Source organism: Sylvia atricapilla, chromosome 13, assembly GCF_009819655.1.
Source record: "Sylvia atricapilla isolate bSylAtr1 chromosome 13, bSylAtr1.pri, whole genome shotgun sequence".
Classification (NCBI taxonomy): Eukaryota; Metazoa; Chordata; class Aves; order Passeriformes; family Sylviidae; genus Sylvia; species Sylvia atricapilla.
Window position 1 is genome coordinate 10,799,586 of NC_089152.1, and position 15,474 is coordinate 10,815,059.

Below are 15,474 nucleotides of genomic sequence, written 5' to 3' on the forward strand. Positions count from 1 at the left end.
TTCTGTGTTTCATTTTGATGGAGAAAAGGAACTCTGAGAGAAGGTCCCTCAGTCTTATGACTATACTGCATCTCAGATGTAATTCTATATTAATGACTTCTTGTATGCAGATCATATGAGGCCAATGCTGTGTCCCACCCCACAGCTGTCTCTTTTGGTAATTATTCCTTGGACAGATTTTTGTCATCTCTCAGTAGTAAATAGTGCACAGACCCTGATCAATTGCATTTCACTTGGCAAACATTCAAAATTTGCCCTGACTAGTGTTTGAAGTGTCTGTCTGACTCTCACTCCTTTTAATTGTGCCAAAGTTCTTTGGCAATTTGTGAGCTCATGTCCCAGAAACACATAAAAACCAGTAATTCCAACATATTTTCCTTAGGTGAATTAAAACCACTCAACACATGTTTACTAAAACCAACTGCATTTATAGATAGAGGAATCCTGACAGCTATTGATTTAATACTTCCAAATGTTTCCATTCAAATAAATCCCTTGGGCACTTACTGTTGATCAAGTATAACTTTCTGGCATCTTGCTCTCTTGCAAAGCAATGCTTCTGGCATATGAATGTTCTTTTTGACCTTGAATATTGGGCATTAATAAACTTTAACAAACTTTTTTTTCAGAGGGAACGGAATACTTCCATAGCTATTAAAACATGCAATCCTCTGACGCTTCTTAAAGATGTCTGTGCATAGAAGCTGTTAATTATGGAGATAGTTTTAATGCAATGTCAGTACCCTTAGCATTCTGATGAGGGCTGTATCAGTTTCATAGTTCTCAGCTGCTGAAAATTTTATTTAGCATGCAGGATAACTTTAAAGATATTAGTTATAGAGCTATGGAAGGCCGTGATTAATACCATTTGGTGTTTGTTTGAATTGTGCTTCACACAATGAGCAGGGATTCAGAGGAAGCCTTTGTCTGACTGCCACTTTGGCTATGGGAAAATGGGGAAATCTGAATACCAAACATGTCTTTGTTAGCAGTTGGATGTCATTTTCTTTTGTTTAGCATTTACACAGTGCTCTGTATAATGTAGGAATATAATAAAGCTTTGCCAGCAACAGCACCAGACTTTGGGAATGTGCACAGACCAGTGAGACCATGGAATGCACTTTTATCAGCAGAAGAGGCAACCTAATAGACCTATGATGAAGTTTAAGAAACGAGTTTTCCCTGGACTATTGGCATGTGCTTTATAATGCTAAGCTAGGAGCTTTGCTCTTAGGTGAACTTTTGATTCTAGTGCTTAAGTTATAAGCACTTTACTTTTGTACCAGTTAAATACAGCTGAAATAATTTCTCTATTGTTCATTAGAAGTTTCACATGAATTTTTCAACCTCCTATTTAAACTCCTACCATTACCTGCTAGTTGATAACACACCTGGAGATGAATGTTTGGTGGTCCAGAAGGTAAAGATCAATGAGCAAAGAAGGCATGAGGAGAAAAGGATTTATGCAGGGAGATCCTAAGGCATCATAAGATATGACTTAAGCCTTAGCTCTCTGCACATCTATTTGTGCAGTCACAGCATTTGTAATAAACTCCACTTATATAATTTCTAACCTGGGTTAGTACCAACAACAGTGTCTTGATTAACAAACCTATCATGGTTCTGATTTTGATGTGGTGGTGTTTTTGCTCATCTGTGGCTCTAGAGGCACTTGGTGTTCTCCAATGGAGACTGGAGGAGTAACTCATTTTCTAGGCAGATGTTGTTAGCATGTAACAATGCATGTTGTGTACCAGCTCCACAGTGGAAAAAGCTGAGTCTCCAGACATCCATGGCTGTGACTTTACATGGGTTTCTTTAGCCTAAGTGCCAGCTTAAACTGATCCTATCCCTCTTCTCATCCAGCTGTTCTATTATTTTGGCAGCTACTCAAGATTCCCTGGAATAATTGCAAATGAGCAATAATTTTTCATTTAGCTTGTATGCAGCCCTGGAATCAGTGATCATTTGCATGCTGTAATAAATATCCAGCCATGCCTTGGATGTGGTTTGTAGTTCTGTACATATGAACAGCAAACTTCAAGAGGAGGGGGACAGAGTTAAAGTCCAATCTGCTATTATTGCAATTACTTTAGGTTCTCATAGTTTTAAAATCAACTTTATTAGCAGAAAATAATGATGTAAAAATAAATAGGCAGGTTCTATTGGCAAGCAGGTGGCCAGGAACAGACAGAATTGAAAAATTAAAAATCCTGTTGTAGGATCCAAACTACCTGGAAGTGCCTGAGCTGTGTTTTTCTGCTCAGTCCAGGCTGTCTCATAAATGCTAAGCATCTCAAAGGTCATCCAAATAAAAAGTAAATGCAAACAGAGGCTTCTTTCTCCCACACAGCAGACCTCCAGCCTGCTCAAGATACAATAGTGAAAGCTTGCCTGTTTTGACTATTAGTCAAGTCTTACTCAGCTGCCATTTGGGAAAGTTACGAACAGCAGTCTGGGGGCTCTTTGCAGGTGACCTAGGGCGGGACACAACATCTGTCAGGCTTCCAGAAATATGAGGCCCTCTTTAAAGCCACCCTTAAAGCCTTTCTTGGCTAGAAATGGATAACAATGTGTACAATAAGGAAGGATTTTCAACAACAAAAAACATCCCAGTACCTTGCTGCCTCCCTGGTGCAGCAGTCTGGGTTTACATCTGGTAGCAGTCTTCCAGGCAGTGAGTTTTATCCAGTTTTTCCTGGAGAACTTTTAGTAGCTTAATTTATATGATTAATACTGAAACCCAACTAACCAGACAAAAAAACCCAGTCCCAAACAAAATAACCCTCACCAAGATGAGTGGAGGTCACAGTCACCTCCTCTTCATGTCCAGGGAGAGCAGTGAGTTCCTTCTGGCTGAATCCATGATTTCCTGTCATTGTTGCAGCTCCTTTTTCAGTTTTCTCACGTTACTAATGTCGTAACTGTAAGCTGAGAAGAAAGGTAAGAACAGGACTGAAATATCGTGGTTTCTCCCCTAACAAAACACCTAATTTTCTTTGACTCCTCTAGCCTATATAAGTTGCTAAGATACAGCATCATAGATAGGATGAAGAAAAAATACTCTAGCAGAATTTAAATGGCTTGAGTTACCTGCAATGCTGATCAGCTTGGCTTGCTGCCAGCAGTAACTCCTATGTGGAAGCACAGGATAGTGAGACTGATGTTTTTGTGTTTGCTGCTGTGAAAACTTGACAGGTGGGATTCCTTAATGCTGTCCTGCACCCTAAGGAAGTGTGCCTGGAATCTGAACAGAGTGTAAGCTAAGCAGGTGGGAAGGTTGTCACCAGGACTGAGGTGTGGTAGAAAGACAGCACTGGATAACTACTATGCTTGCCAGACATGGCACAATGAATTTAGCTGCAAAGGAAAGACGTTTCCTTCCAACTAGGACACATAGTTATTTTGTCTTGGACACTTGGAGAGAACCTTTCAGAGTAGGAATCCATAAACCACAATACTCATGTTAAAAGAATCTGGCCAAAAATGCTACATTCATGTCTGTTTGTTTTTCCTTTTTCCTTTTACAAAATGAAAGCAAACGAATTCTTTTGCTACAGTTACTACTAGGCAATAGATAACTTTCTTTAGTTCAAGGCTATGAGCAGTATTGATACAAAACTCATATTTGTTACAAATTACACTATACAAATGTTCTCCAAAACACCAGAAGTTAATATAATATTTTTGTAACAATGAAAAAAAACCCCATCAAAATCTAAGAGGAAACAAGTAAGTAGGCATAAACAGCTCACCTGTGTTTATTTAAACATATTTCACATGCTAAAACACAGTAGCTACTTTCTGGATGAGAGCTCTCAAATTATAAAATTAATCCGTTACTTTTTCAGACTTGGCTGGATAAAAGGCTTTCTTGCTGTATTCTGAGTAGAGGAAAAGCATCACTTCAGTGGTAAAGAGCTAAACAACCACACAGTTAATGGAGGGAAAAGTTTAGGAAAGTAATTACGTAAATTCACTTCAGAGCTGATCCTGCAACCTTTAACCATGCGATGACATTCGCTGCCCAGCAGCAGACCCGAATTTCCACTTTGCAGAATCACATCCTTACTGAGGAAGAGACTGCCAAATAGCTGTTAGTGAGGGATGTGCCATGGGTGCCAATTCTGAAACCAGGAAGGCAGTACAGTCTGCCCTATATTTTTCAGGCTTTCGGTAACTTACATAACTATGTGCAAACTACTCATTTTTATTTCTGGTTCTTTTCTTTGGAAGTGCAGTCATGTGCAATCAGGTGGAATAAGTGTGCTGATAATTTTCCTTCAGAAATTGTAATGGTTAGTGATGCAGACGCTTTTCTTTTTAGGCAGAAACCATGAGGTACTGAAGCAAGCATTCACTTTTCTTGCACTTGAGGTCACAAATTTATGCAAGTCAAAAATGTTGGGCCTGCCAAAAACATCATGCTACGCTCCACCAAATAAAGGGACACTGTTATTCTTACAAGGAAAGGTTTGACAGGACAGGAAATAGGCAGGGTCATAGAAGTTTACTTAATACCAAAACTTACTTAACCATCTTTAAGCCAAAATACAATGATAGTTATTTAACAAAAAAAAGGAAGGAGGAGGAAGACAAATACAAGAGCTCCAAACAGTGTTATTACAGGAGTAGCAACCAATACAGAAATTAGTAGGGAACCTTAATTTACATAATTCAGGTTACTATATATCATCCACCCTTACTGAGTTAACATGTATTTAGTAAGTTTTAATTTATATCCTGAACTTGCAGCCAGAGGCCTCTGAGTTGGAAAATCCAATGCAGAGTGTAGCAGGCTATACATTTCTTTCATTATACTGCAATCCTTAAGTAGACTGCAATCCACTTAAAGGAATGGAGGAAGAGAGAGTAAGAACACAGTGAGTACGAAAGATAGGAAAAATGTTGCTGTTCATTACAATTTTCCATTTTTGTTGAAACGCAGCAGGAGAGAAAAGCCACAGGCTTCTCCACTGCTCTTGCATGCCAGGAGGGATTATGCAAACACTGCAACCGCCCAAATCTTATTTAAATTATAGTCATTGTTCCCCCTTTAATGGTTATACTTTTGCCTGCTTTCACTCAAATATTGCATCTTGCTTTCCACCAACATAGTCCCAGTGGGAGTCATCAACTCTTAATTATAGATGAACAGATCTTTGAAAAATACCTCCGAAAAAGAAGTGGAAAAGAAAGCAAACTTTAAGTGCCATCTAGTGGCTGATCTAGAAAACATTAAATAGATTTAAAAAATTCCTAACATGCCACAGAGTAATGTAACAGTAGCTGAGCTGAGGAAGCTGTGCCTAAATTCTCAACTACTAAACACCAGGTTAACACTCTGGGAGAAGTTCATGAAAATCAATGGTAGCAGTGGTATTACTACCAAAATTTTTGTTTTAAGATTTTCATCTGAAAAAAGTAGAGTTCAAGTGGTAGGAATTGTAAAGGAATCCCATACTTCTTCAAAACCCTCATCAGCTTATGATCCTCTGCCTTTCTAAGGACATAAAAGGTATATAAATATCTCTTCTGAAATCAAAAAATAGAACCGTCTCAGATCTAAACACAGAACTCAAACCATGGAGGTGAATCTGGGGCCAAGCATCTTGACTTTCTTCTAAATTCACCTGGGGTGGAAGGTCAGATTTTCTCTATCCCTGTAATGAGTCAAATTCATTTCTTAAAAAAAAAAAAAGGAAGGAGATTGTTAGTCAGTTATGGCCTTTTCCTTTCCTTGCAGGAAAATGCTTTTTTTCTGCTGTAGGTAAGAATTCCCAACAAATTACTTTTCATTTATAAAAGCTTCATGTTTTGTTTACACAGAGAAGGTTCCACAAGATTGTTCTTCAAGCTTTAGGTACCTTCTCCTGCAGATGAGAGTAGTTGAATTTAAGAGTAGCTTTGCCTGGATCTGGTTAGAGATAGTGGATAGCCCAATGTAATTTTTAGTTTAGGTTTTCATTTAAGGTTTTAATTTTGTTTCTTTGGAAATAGCTTTGCATCTCTTCAGTTTTGTACCTGCAGTGAGCCCTGGGGATCGCAGCCCAGTGGCAGGCACAGAGGTGAGCCCTGTGCAGTTCTGAAGGTACTTGTTCCAGCTGAAGCACATGCACTCAATGACACACTTTGGCAGTTTGTCACCAAATTACAAAACTCATTCACAACTGGGCAATATAGGTAGGACAGGTCTCAGATAAAGTACTGAGAGACTGTTTCCCAGTCCCCTCTCTCTTGCCAGATACCAAGATGCAAGTACAGGGTTTTGATGAAGGGTAGGGACCAACAAAGAGCAAAATGACTGATCAGCAGATCATGCACTTAGAGGAAAGGGCCTCCACCCTAGACAAAGATGAATCTACTTGTTTGCCCTGCCAAGCCAGTGTAATGCCTATCCCATGGCTGAAGAGATCTGAATGCTGTCACATTGCTCTTTACTTTCCAGCTCCTTGCAGGGCCAGGCAGGATAATAAAATGGATAAAATGTGTAGTGTTTTGGGCCTGCCTCACTAAAAATAGTCCCAGACAAGAACATGTATCATATGTTACTGATAGGATTATCCTGAGCTGAAATTACCAAGCAGGAGAGCAGTATGAACATCAGCCTGCAAAGGGCACACCTTTCCACTGCTAAAACTTAAAAGCACAGTATTGCCTACCTGTGATCTTCCAGATAAGAAAATCTTAAACTACAGGCAGCTGCAGGAAAAAAAGTGTTTGAGAGCTTCAGAACCTTTTCTAATTCTTTTATGTAAAGTGGAAAAATAGACACTTTCCTTTTTTGTTTCTTCTCTTCTCTGCATGTTCTTTCACCTAAAAGTTAAAAGAGTCATTTGAGAAATTCCACACATTTATTGGATCAGGTTTAGGACAGATTCCTAAAGAATTCTCTGTTAAATGGACAAAAGTCAACTTAAAAAACCAAATTGTTCAGTGATTCAGAATTTTTCTTCCATACAGTAACATACTAATAAATTTGTAAGAAGCATTTCAACAGCATATTTCATAGTTCTTATTTACTACATAGAAGTTATTTCCAGATGAGTTGTGTTATTTAACTCAAACACTGTATTGCTTATTCTTTTGATGTAAGAGAGCTGAAAAATTGGCCTCTTGAGGATCAGGTGAGGATTGAAGTGAGAACTTTACCTTTGAAAAGAAAGACAGGTATTTGGACAGGTTGTAGAGGATGCAGTATCAAATGTCTTAGTCTTATTGTGATTTAGTGGTCAGGGTGGGAAGTCCATTGATACTGTCACTGATGCTGTAAGGAACAGGCTCTCAGTATGACATCCTGAGCAATGTGGAAGACAGCTTTCAGAAGTATAACAAAAACTGGCAAGGGAACAATTGGCTGTTGTAGTTTAGGCGAGTAAAATAAAAAACCCCATTGAGTTATTTTTCATTTATTACAATATAATTGCTACTTAAACAATGCGTTTTTATTGCTGAGGATCAAACATCTTGAAAGAAAAAAATAGTACATCAACTATTAATTCAAGCATGTCATGCACATTTCCTCTCTATGCAGACAAATTCACTGGAGGATAGATACAGAGAAGTCTCAAAAAACTTGAAATATTTTTATGTACACCAAAAATACTACTTCTAATTCAGATGAAAATTTAGAAATAGTATAACAAAAGGAAAAAAGTGTATTCAAGTAATTTTCAGTTCTTCCCAGTAGAGCCAAAGCCACCTTCACCACGTTCTGTATCATCCAGAGCCTGAAAGAAATCAATTATGATGAGCTGCTTTAGTGCCTTAACTTGCCTTTTGTTTCCATACAAGAGACACTGTCTATTATTTACTTGTAACAAGAGCTACAATTAAGAACTCAAATAATGTATGTGAGACACTTTAGAATGTCTTTTGTACAGGCTTAAACAAATGATTGTGAGACAACCATTTCTAGTATATAATGAACTGTTTCTCAAAAACTCAGAAAACTTACCAAAAAAGAAAAAACCCCAAGCAAGTATGTACAAATAGTATTTACCACTGAAAGTAATTTCAGCCAAGTATTTATCTCTATAATAAATTTCATCTTATATACAACTAATAATCATTGAGAAAACCAAAAGAAATATTTTCTTTTGGTAACTTACTTCAACTTCTTCTAGCTCAGGATAATAAATGCGTTCACAGATGAGCTGGGCAATTCTATCTCCCTTTTTAACTGCAGGAAGTTAAAATATTATTAGTTCCTTTAAAAAAGTGAACAATGAATACAGACTAGACAATCTCCTTTCAAGAATTTCAGGATATAGCAAAAGTGAAAACACTTATTTGAAACTTAGCTAAACAGGTGTTAATAGACCCATCTAAAAATACATCTAAATATATCTAAATACATCTAATATATCTAAAAATACAGGTTAAGATAAACTTTTGTTTGGTCTTTCTAAGGTGAACATGAGCAGCTGTACCAGCTCAAGGCTCCATTCATTCCTGCTGCCATACTCTGGCATCTTACGTTCATTGTGCACAAGTACTGCAGAGATGGAGAGACACCTGTATGGATAACGTAGTTCCTTTTCTGAACTAGACCCAGGAATTTGGGGGGGAAAAAGGCAAACTGATAAAAGGAAAACAGATTGATTTCTCACTAGTAACCAATCTGGCTTGCAGAACTTCCATAAGCAGCTTGTGATGTGAGGATGCAGAAGAGGCCACAAAAGCACATATCCTGGGCACTGAAACTTAAAACTGACTTTCTGCAGAAAGACAGTGTAATAAAGGGAAACTCCTGTCTTTGTTTCTCATGTTTTAAGGATTCTGCAAAAGTTTTTTCTCAAATACTGCTCAGCTTTTTTTTTTCCTCAGAGAAAGGTAGTAACTAAATACAAAGTTGCATTTCAGTACAGCTTGTGAATCCAAAGCTTAGCTAGGTAGAGATGTTTTGATTTGCTTTTGTGGCAGTGTGGTGGTTTTGGGGGTGTTTTTTTGAATGCTAGTTAATTTCATGTTCCCTTGACAGGACATTATGAAGTATCTATGTTTTTGTTAACTGAGAGAAGAAAAATGTTTCCAGCTAGTTCTACTTCTGCATAAACTTTTAAAGAAAAAAATTGTTTTTTCTTCTCAGTCAGATGGCTGAAAATAAGCTCTGCCAGGCTTAACACTTACCTTCAAATGTCTCCTTGCCAAAGTTGAACAGGACCACACCAACATTTCCCCTGTAATCCTCATCAATAACACCAGCTGTCACGAGAATTTCGAGATACCCCGTTAGTAAATGTCAGTGTATGAGGTAACTAGATTAGATAAGGTTTAGATAAGTGATTACAGTATCTCATAATGACATTTTTATACTTCTGATAACTAACAATACATATGCAAATACTGAGACATCTAAAAATGGTCTTGCAAAGGAACTGGAAAACACCATCACATGTCAAGAAATGCTTCACCACTGTACTACTAATTTTAGTAGCAATAACCTAACTGAAATCAAGACATCTGGACCAAATTCAGGCTCCATTTGTTCTGCTAACTTCAGCTCTTCCAGCATGAAGCAGAAATCTGTTCTTAACTCTAACATTTCATTTGAGAGCTCTGGATTTGCACAGATCCCAATCCTGTACTTCTGGCAAGGTAACAGAATCAGAACTGTAAGGCAATGATTGTCACACAGCTATATTCCAGTACCAAGACTATAAAACTAGTTTACTTTTGCATTTTGTATGACTCTATTAACTACGTAATTCAGAAGATTAGCTACCAGTGCACATTAAAATAATTATATTCTGCTTCTTTAGAGTTTTTCTCTCAGATAAAGGAAATGTATTTCCAGTAGAAAACATGAGTTTGGGCCTCCCTGTGGTCCCAAGTACGTTTTTTGAAGTCTACCTGCAGGAAAAATTTAAATACTGAAATTAAATGCCATTCCAAGACATTCCCCAGTGAATACAAAATACTACCATTAGAGATTACTAACACCAGAGGAAACTGTAGTGTGAGTGTACCTTGAAGTTTTAATGTTGAACCACAAAATGCACATTTAAGAATAAAACCTGTTTTTTTAAAGTAGTTCCTTCAGCTTTTGAAAAAATTCTAGTGCACATGATCCATAGTTCCCATGCAATCTCTGCACTAGCTCCAGTGTGGAAAAGGTATTTACACAGCTCTCTTATGTACTGTTTTGGGTTAATCCAAGGGCATTTCTGAACAGCTTCCTAATTAATGTACTAGTAACACTGGGAGTATCCCGAGTTTTGAAACTTTAGAAAAACATGCAATTCTCAAGTTAACTTGCTGGTTAAAAAAATGGAGAAACCAGCATATAAGAGGTCATCTTTAATGCCTAAGCCAAAAAACAACTTCTATGTCAGGCAGTCCTACAGAAGTATGATACAGTTATTTTAAAAATCAGTAATATTTTTTATAATTAAGCAAGTTTTAACATAATGATGATGACCTATCTCTCTCAGGTATTACCCAGGTATCTCCTTTTGCCAGACAACCCAAGAAGCCATAATCTATTTGCACTTTGCAGTGTGAAACTAAGGCACTTCCGTGATCAGTATTTACCAAGTCTTAATAAAAAGAACAAAAAGCTTACCTCCAACATCTATGAAGTGCTTTGCAGCTAAACCAGAACGTGGTGCTAGAAAAGATTTTTTTTTATGTATTGCAATTTATTTCTTTAAAAGAACAGTATTTATAGGTTATACAGTATGTTTGCATGCAGTCTTGGCAATGACAATTGTTCCACAGTCTTTTTAAAATAAATATATTACAGGAATTACTCTAAGAGTTTACATATATATTAAACAGAATAACAGCTGCAACAGGCTACAATAAAACTGCAGTCTTGAAGTGATGAAAATGTATCTCTCCTTGACCTGCAATTGCAGAGTAGGTTTCTCCAAGGAAGGCAAATGGAGCAGACAAAGACTGTCTAATCTTGGCTGATTTTTGATGCCTACCACTGGTTCAACATCTTCTCAGAAGGGTATTAGGTGAATCCATTTAAGTTATGAAGGAAAACAATATTTAGCAGGCAATTTTCTAATTATTAGTATTATACAGATAAATTATGTGTGGGGATTTGGGTTTCTACTTACCTTAACCTGCTGTGATGAGAAGCTAAAACTTATATTATCTTCAAAATTTCCTTTGGGTAAGAGAAATGCATGTGCTCTTTTGCATAAAAGTGCATGGCAAACTCTGATCATGCTCTTCCCCAGGAGTGGCTATTGCTTTTTTACTTTAAGAATTTATACGTAATTCAGATAAAGAATGCACAAAATAAATAGAATATCTTCTACAGCTTCTCTCAACTATTCTATCACAATATGTAATCAAATTCTATTACACTGGTACTCTGGGGTAATTTTTAAACATCCAGGGGTGCATTTTCTGTATGTCCATTACCTATTAGTCTGGGTGATTTGAATTCTGAAAGTGCAGAGAAATAACCAGCTACTGCAGAGCCTATAAAGCTGTATTTAGAGTACAGGCATTTTTGCTCATCCTCCTTTTGTCACTTGATGGACACCAAATCTCAAATGTAACTGACAATGAGTAAAAAGGAAACCTCTACTACAAGATTTAGCAAATCACACAGCCACATGGCATCCCTTTTTTGGTGTAAAGTCATTCTGAAAGCTTTAGGCAGAATGTGAAGATGCTCTAGAATGACTCTGCAGCCTTTTGAGAGCTGTGTACTCACCTACTCGGCCATAGCACCCAGAGGGAAGTGCTATTTGAATGTCTGTTTTGACCACAGCCTTTTCCATGGGTGGTATCACACAGTCATAGGCACTACATTAAAGAAAGAAACACTAGTTTATATAGAGTACTTTTTAAGTTCCTTTACTGTAACTTAAGGTACAAAATTACCTAGAATTAATCCTCCTGGGAATTTACACCATGAAATTTAAACAACAAATAGTTACAGATTCGCAAAATGTAATGCAAATCCTAAAACACAAGATGTTGCCATTCTGATGGCATTAGGTGATTCTGATTCACCACTAGGTTAATGTGGTTGTGCATAAGCAGAAGCTTTACAGATCATACAGTCTGATTAAGCTTTCTACAGCAGATGGACTAGTGGTAATCAAAATTAATAATCTATTAAGTTAACTTCTAGGCTACAATGTTTTTTTTTCTGAGCAGTCTGACAGTTCATGATTCACATGATTCTCCTGGGAACTCTGAACTAGAGATTTTAAGAACTTGCTGAAGCTACCCAACTGGAGGCCTAATGAAAAGGAGTGGTGACAAAACTTGCCATATCTTAACCTTGACAAAGAACTGTTTCTTAAATAGTGGGAAACACTGAAAAGTTTTCTATAAAACAGACTTCTTCCAGGTCTACAGTGCAGCACTGGAACAAGAACAAAACCAAACCTGGGGAGATGAAAGGGATAAAAAGGAAAAAGGGTAAAGTGTGGTGTAGTAAATCTTCAGGAAAGAAGTCAGAGAGGTGAAGGAAGAAAAAGGCTGGTTATTCTATGTAATACTGAAAAAGGTAAGTTAGAAATGGTGGCACTCGTTAAAACTAGTGGCTTGATCACAGAATCACTATGCAAACAACCACAAATCTAGTTACAGATATTCCTGAACATAGTGGAACAATTGAATAAGGGCCGTTATTAAGTCAAACAACCCAAGGCCTAAGTCTGGACATCAACCCACGTGGTTTCCAGCTAGCGGCACTATCACACTCCTCCAACGCCCTTTGGCAGGCGGCAGCCCCGGAGCCAAGAGGAAAGCAGAACAGAACAATTGCTGGCAAGGAGGGCCTATGTGCGCTACCATTTTTTCCTTTCAACAAGAATACAACCTGGCCTGAGCACCAGTAGCAATTCTGGATGCTCTGTCAAGCCTGATTTTTAACCATAGACTGCATCTAATGCCTGATGAAATCAGTATAGTAACGTGGCTAGACCACAGACACCCGAAGACAGTCAGGGATGGAGGAGCAAGGGAGCTACGACTGGGCGAGCTGTGGCCTCCTCTCCTGCATGGCCAGCGAGGCTGTCCGGGGGCTCAGCTCGGCACAAGGCCACGAGGGCCCTCCCAGCCGCCGGAGCCCCGTGCCCAGGGCTGGCCGAGCGGGGCTCTGAGCGCGGGCCCCGCCCCGGCTGCCGCAGCCTCACCCTCGCTCACCTGTACAGATCGTAGCCCGCAGACCGCGCGGAGCCCCTGGAGGGGGTGAAGGCGTTCTCGGACAGCTTGGTGAAGCGGAGCCGCGTGGAGGCCTCTCCAGGCCCCGAGCCCTTCTGCCTCTTGCTGGGGGACGGCTGCGGCGCGGCCTCGGAGGCGGGCATGGCTGAGGGAGCGGGAGCGACGCCGTGAGGGGCGGCCACTCGCCCGCCAAAAACCCGCCAAAACCCGGCGCGGCCCATGGGGGCGGGAGCAGAGGGGGAAACCGGCCTCTCCGCGGCCTCTCCGCTCGCAGAGCAACCCCATTCCCCCCTCGGTGAGAATGGCCTCGTCCAAATGCTCCTGGGCATCCCCCGCCCGCACTGAGGGTCCCGCCCCGTGTGTCAGGCGGGGCTCGCCCGCCGTCCCAGATCGCAGCCCGGCGGCCCCCGAGGGGCTCATAGCGGGCCCGTGGCGCGGCTGGGCAGCGTGTAAGCCCCCCAGAGCCCCCGAGGGCTGCGGGCTGGGCAGTGTCTGCTCCCCCGCCGCTCCCCCACCCCTCCTTACAGCGCCCGCCGAGGTGCCGGAGCCACCGGACACACCGGGCCAACATAGCGCCGCTGCCGCCGTGTGGGAAGCGCGCCATGGACCGCTCGGCCGGCGCTCCCCGCCGCGGTCCGCACGGCTCACGGGGCGCGGGCGGAGGCGCCGGTGCCCCGTCCTCCCCCTGCCCGGGCTCTACCTGCCGGCGCAGCCCCTCGGGCAGCGGCCCGGCCCGCGGCGCTCCTCAGGACGCGGCGGCGGCGCTGCCGTGGGCTGGCGGGCGGACCCCGCGGGCTGCGCGGCGTTGCCGGGGGACCGGATTGCGGCTGCACGGGCGGGCGGGGCCGCGGGGGGCGCGGGCGGGGCCGCGGGGGGCGCGGGCGGGCTCGGCGCCCTCAGGGAGCCGTTCTCGTTCCGCATCGTGCGGCTGCGGAGCCCCGCGGCCTGCAAACGGCCCCTGTCCTCCGGCACTACCCGAGGGGCTGGGGCGACCTCTGGAGAACATCCAGTCCAATCTTGCTGTTAAAGCAGATCTTCTTAAAGCACGTTGCAGAGTAGGGGCAGAAGGAGGCTCCTTCAGGAATGGTCAGGCCATGACAGAAAGCGGTTGCCTTATGAGAGGAGAATAATTCTTGACGATGCGGTGGATCGTCAGGAGAACCTGTCAGTCCTGGCCTGCCCAGTTCTTCTCTCTAGGAGGAGCAGACTTCTGATTTCATTGTCTTTAATACTCTCTGCCCTGTTGCCATTCCATTAGTGATGTAATTTCTCCCCTATTTTTCCTATCTCTGTATCTTCCTATCTACATACCTATCTATATGTAGGATATATAGGTACTTTCTACGGGACATATCTATATCCTTAGGAATAGGGAATTTCCTGAATTCTCCCATGGCTCTCCACTGTGTGCTGAGAAGACCATCCATTTGATTCATGGTTTGAAAACTGCCCCTGGTAGAGCTAATGGAGGTATTTGACTCTGCAAAATAGCTACAGACCTTTGGATTCTTCTTGCTGGGCTAGATTTTGTCAAACAACTAGTTTTGTGACTTTTGTTTTAAACTCTTAAGTGTGACTGTCTCCTTGCTATGTTACATTTTCTAAATGCAGCCAGATGGCAGTGAAACCTTTACTACACATTGCAGTTCAGTTGTGAAAGGTATTTTTGCAAATGTCCCAATTTGGGCTTTGTTTTATTCCTGTTCAGTATTTTCAGTCTAAATAGTATGCACTGTTTGAAAGAGAATATGTATGTAACACAGACCCATGTGAAAAAATTACTTAAAGTATTTTATGGCTTCTGATGTAAGCTATCCAAAAATTGAAGTTTATAGGAATTGAAGTGGTATCTAACTAATATCTAATTGTAAATGTTTGTTTATACAAGTAAGACTTTATAGAGTTTACGACTGCATCCTGCATTATAGTCTAGAAAAGGACCAATTTTATGAATGGCCAAGCTTGGTGAGGCAGGCTGGGTTCTAAATTGTGCTGGAGGTAGCCTGGAAGCCCATGAATAATAGAAAAGAGGATTCATCCGAAAATATTATTAAGGAGAAAGGACTCAGCTGAGTGACACTTGTTTTTCTCCCAGATCTTAACAAGGGAAGCCCCCTGATCCTTTTGCTGAAGTCTAAAACCAAGTTTACCTTGGTTCTGGGAAGGTGTTGCTCAATAGTAAACTTTCCTGCATTCCTCATTGCTGATTAGTGCTGCTTTTCATCTGGCATTTCCTCTTTTGACTTCGAAAAACAATACTGAGAGAAACTGAAATCATCTGCCTTTTTGCCTGGACTGAGAGCAGGAGTGCAGGCTGCTTTGTTGTACACA

At 40.9% G+C, this 15,474-nt stretch overlaps 1 protein-coding gene across 3 annotated transcripts; it reads right to left on the reverse strand.

Moving 5' to 3' along the window:
- Positions 1–7,393: 7,393 nt before the first annotated feature.
- Positions 7,394–13,954, reverse strand: DUT (deoxyuridine triphosphatase). 3 transcript variants are annotated; one of them, XM_066328418.1, is made up of 7 exons: positions 13,844–13,954; positions 13,126–13,288; positions 11,681–11,772; positions 10,568–10,612; positions 9,133–9,207; positions 8,112–8,182; positions 7,394–7,730 (listed from the first exon to the last, which is right to left on the reverse strand). In XM_066328418.1, exons 2-7 carry the CDS (start codon positions 13,284–13,286, stop codon positions 7,674–7,676), a joined length of 501 nt encoding a protein of 166 aa, XP_066184515.1. In that variant the 5' UTR covers positions 13,287–13,288; positions 13,844–13,954; the 3' UTR covers positions 7,394–7,673. The 3 variants fall into 3 exon arrangements, with proteins under 3 accessions (XP_066184515.1, XP_066184513.1, XP_066184514.1); XM_066328416.1 differs by lacking the exon at positions 13,844–13,954 and adding an exon at positions 13,669–13,730; XM_066328417.1 differs by lacking the exon at positions 13,844–13,954 and having other exon boundaries at positions 13,126–13,395.
- Positions 13,955–15,474: the final 1,520 nt, after the last annotated feature.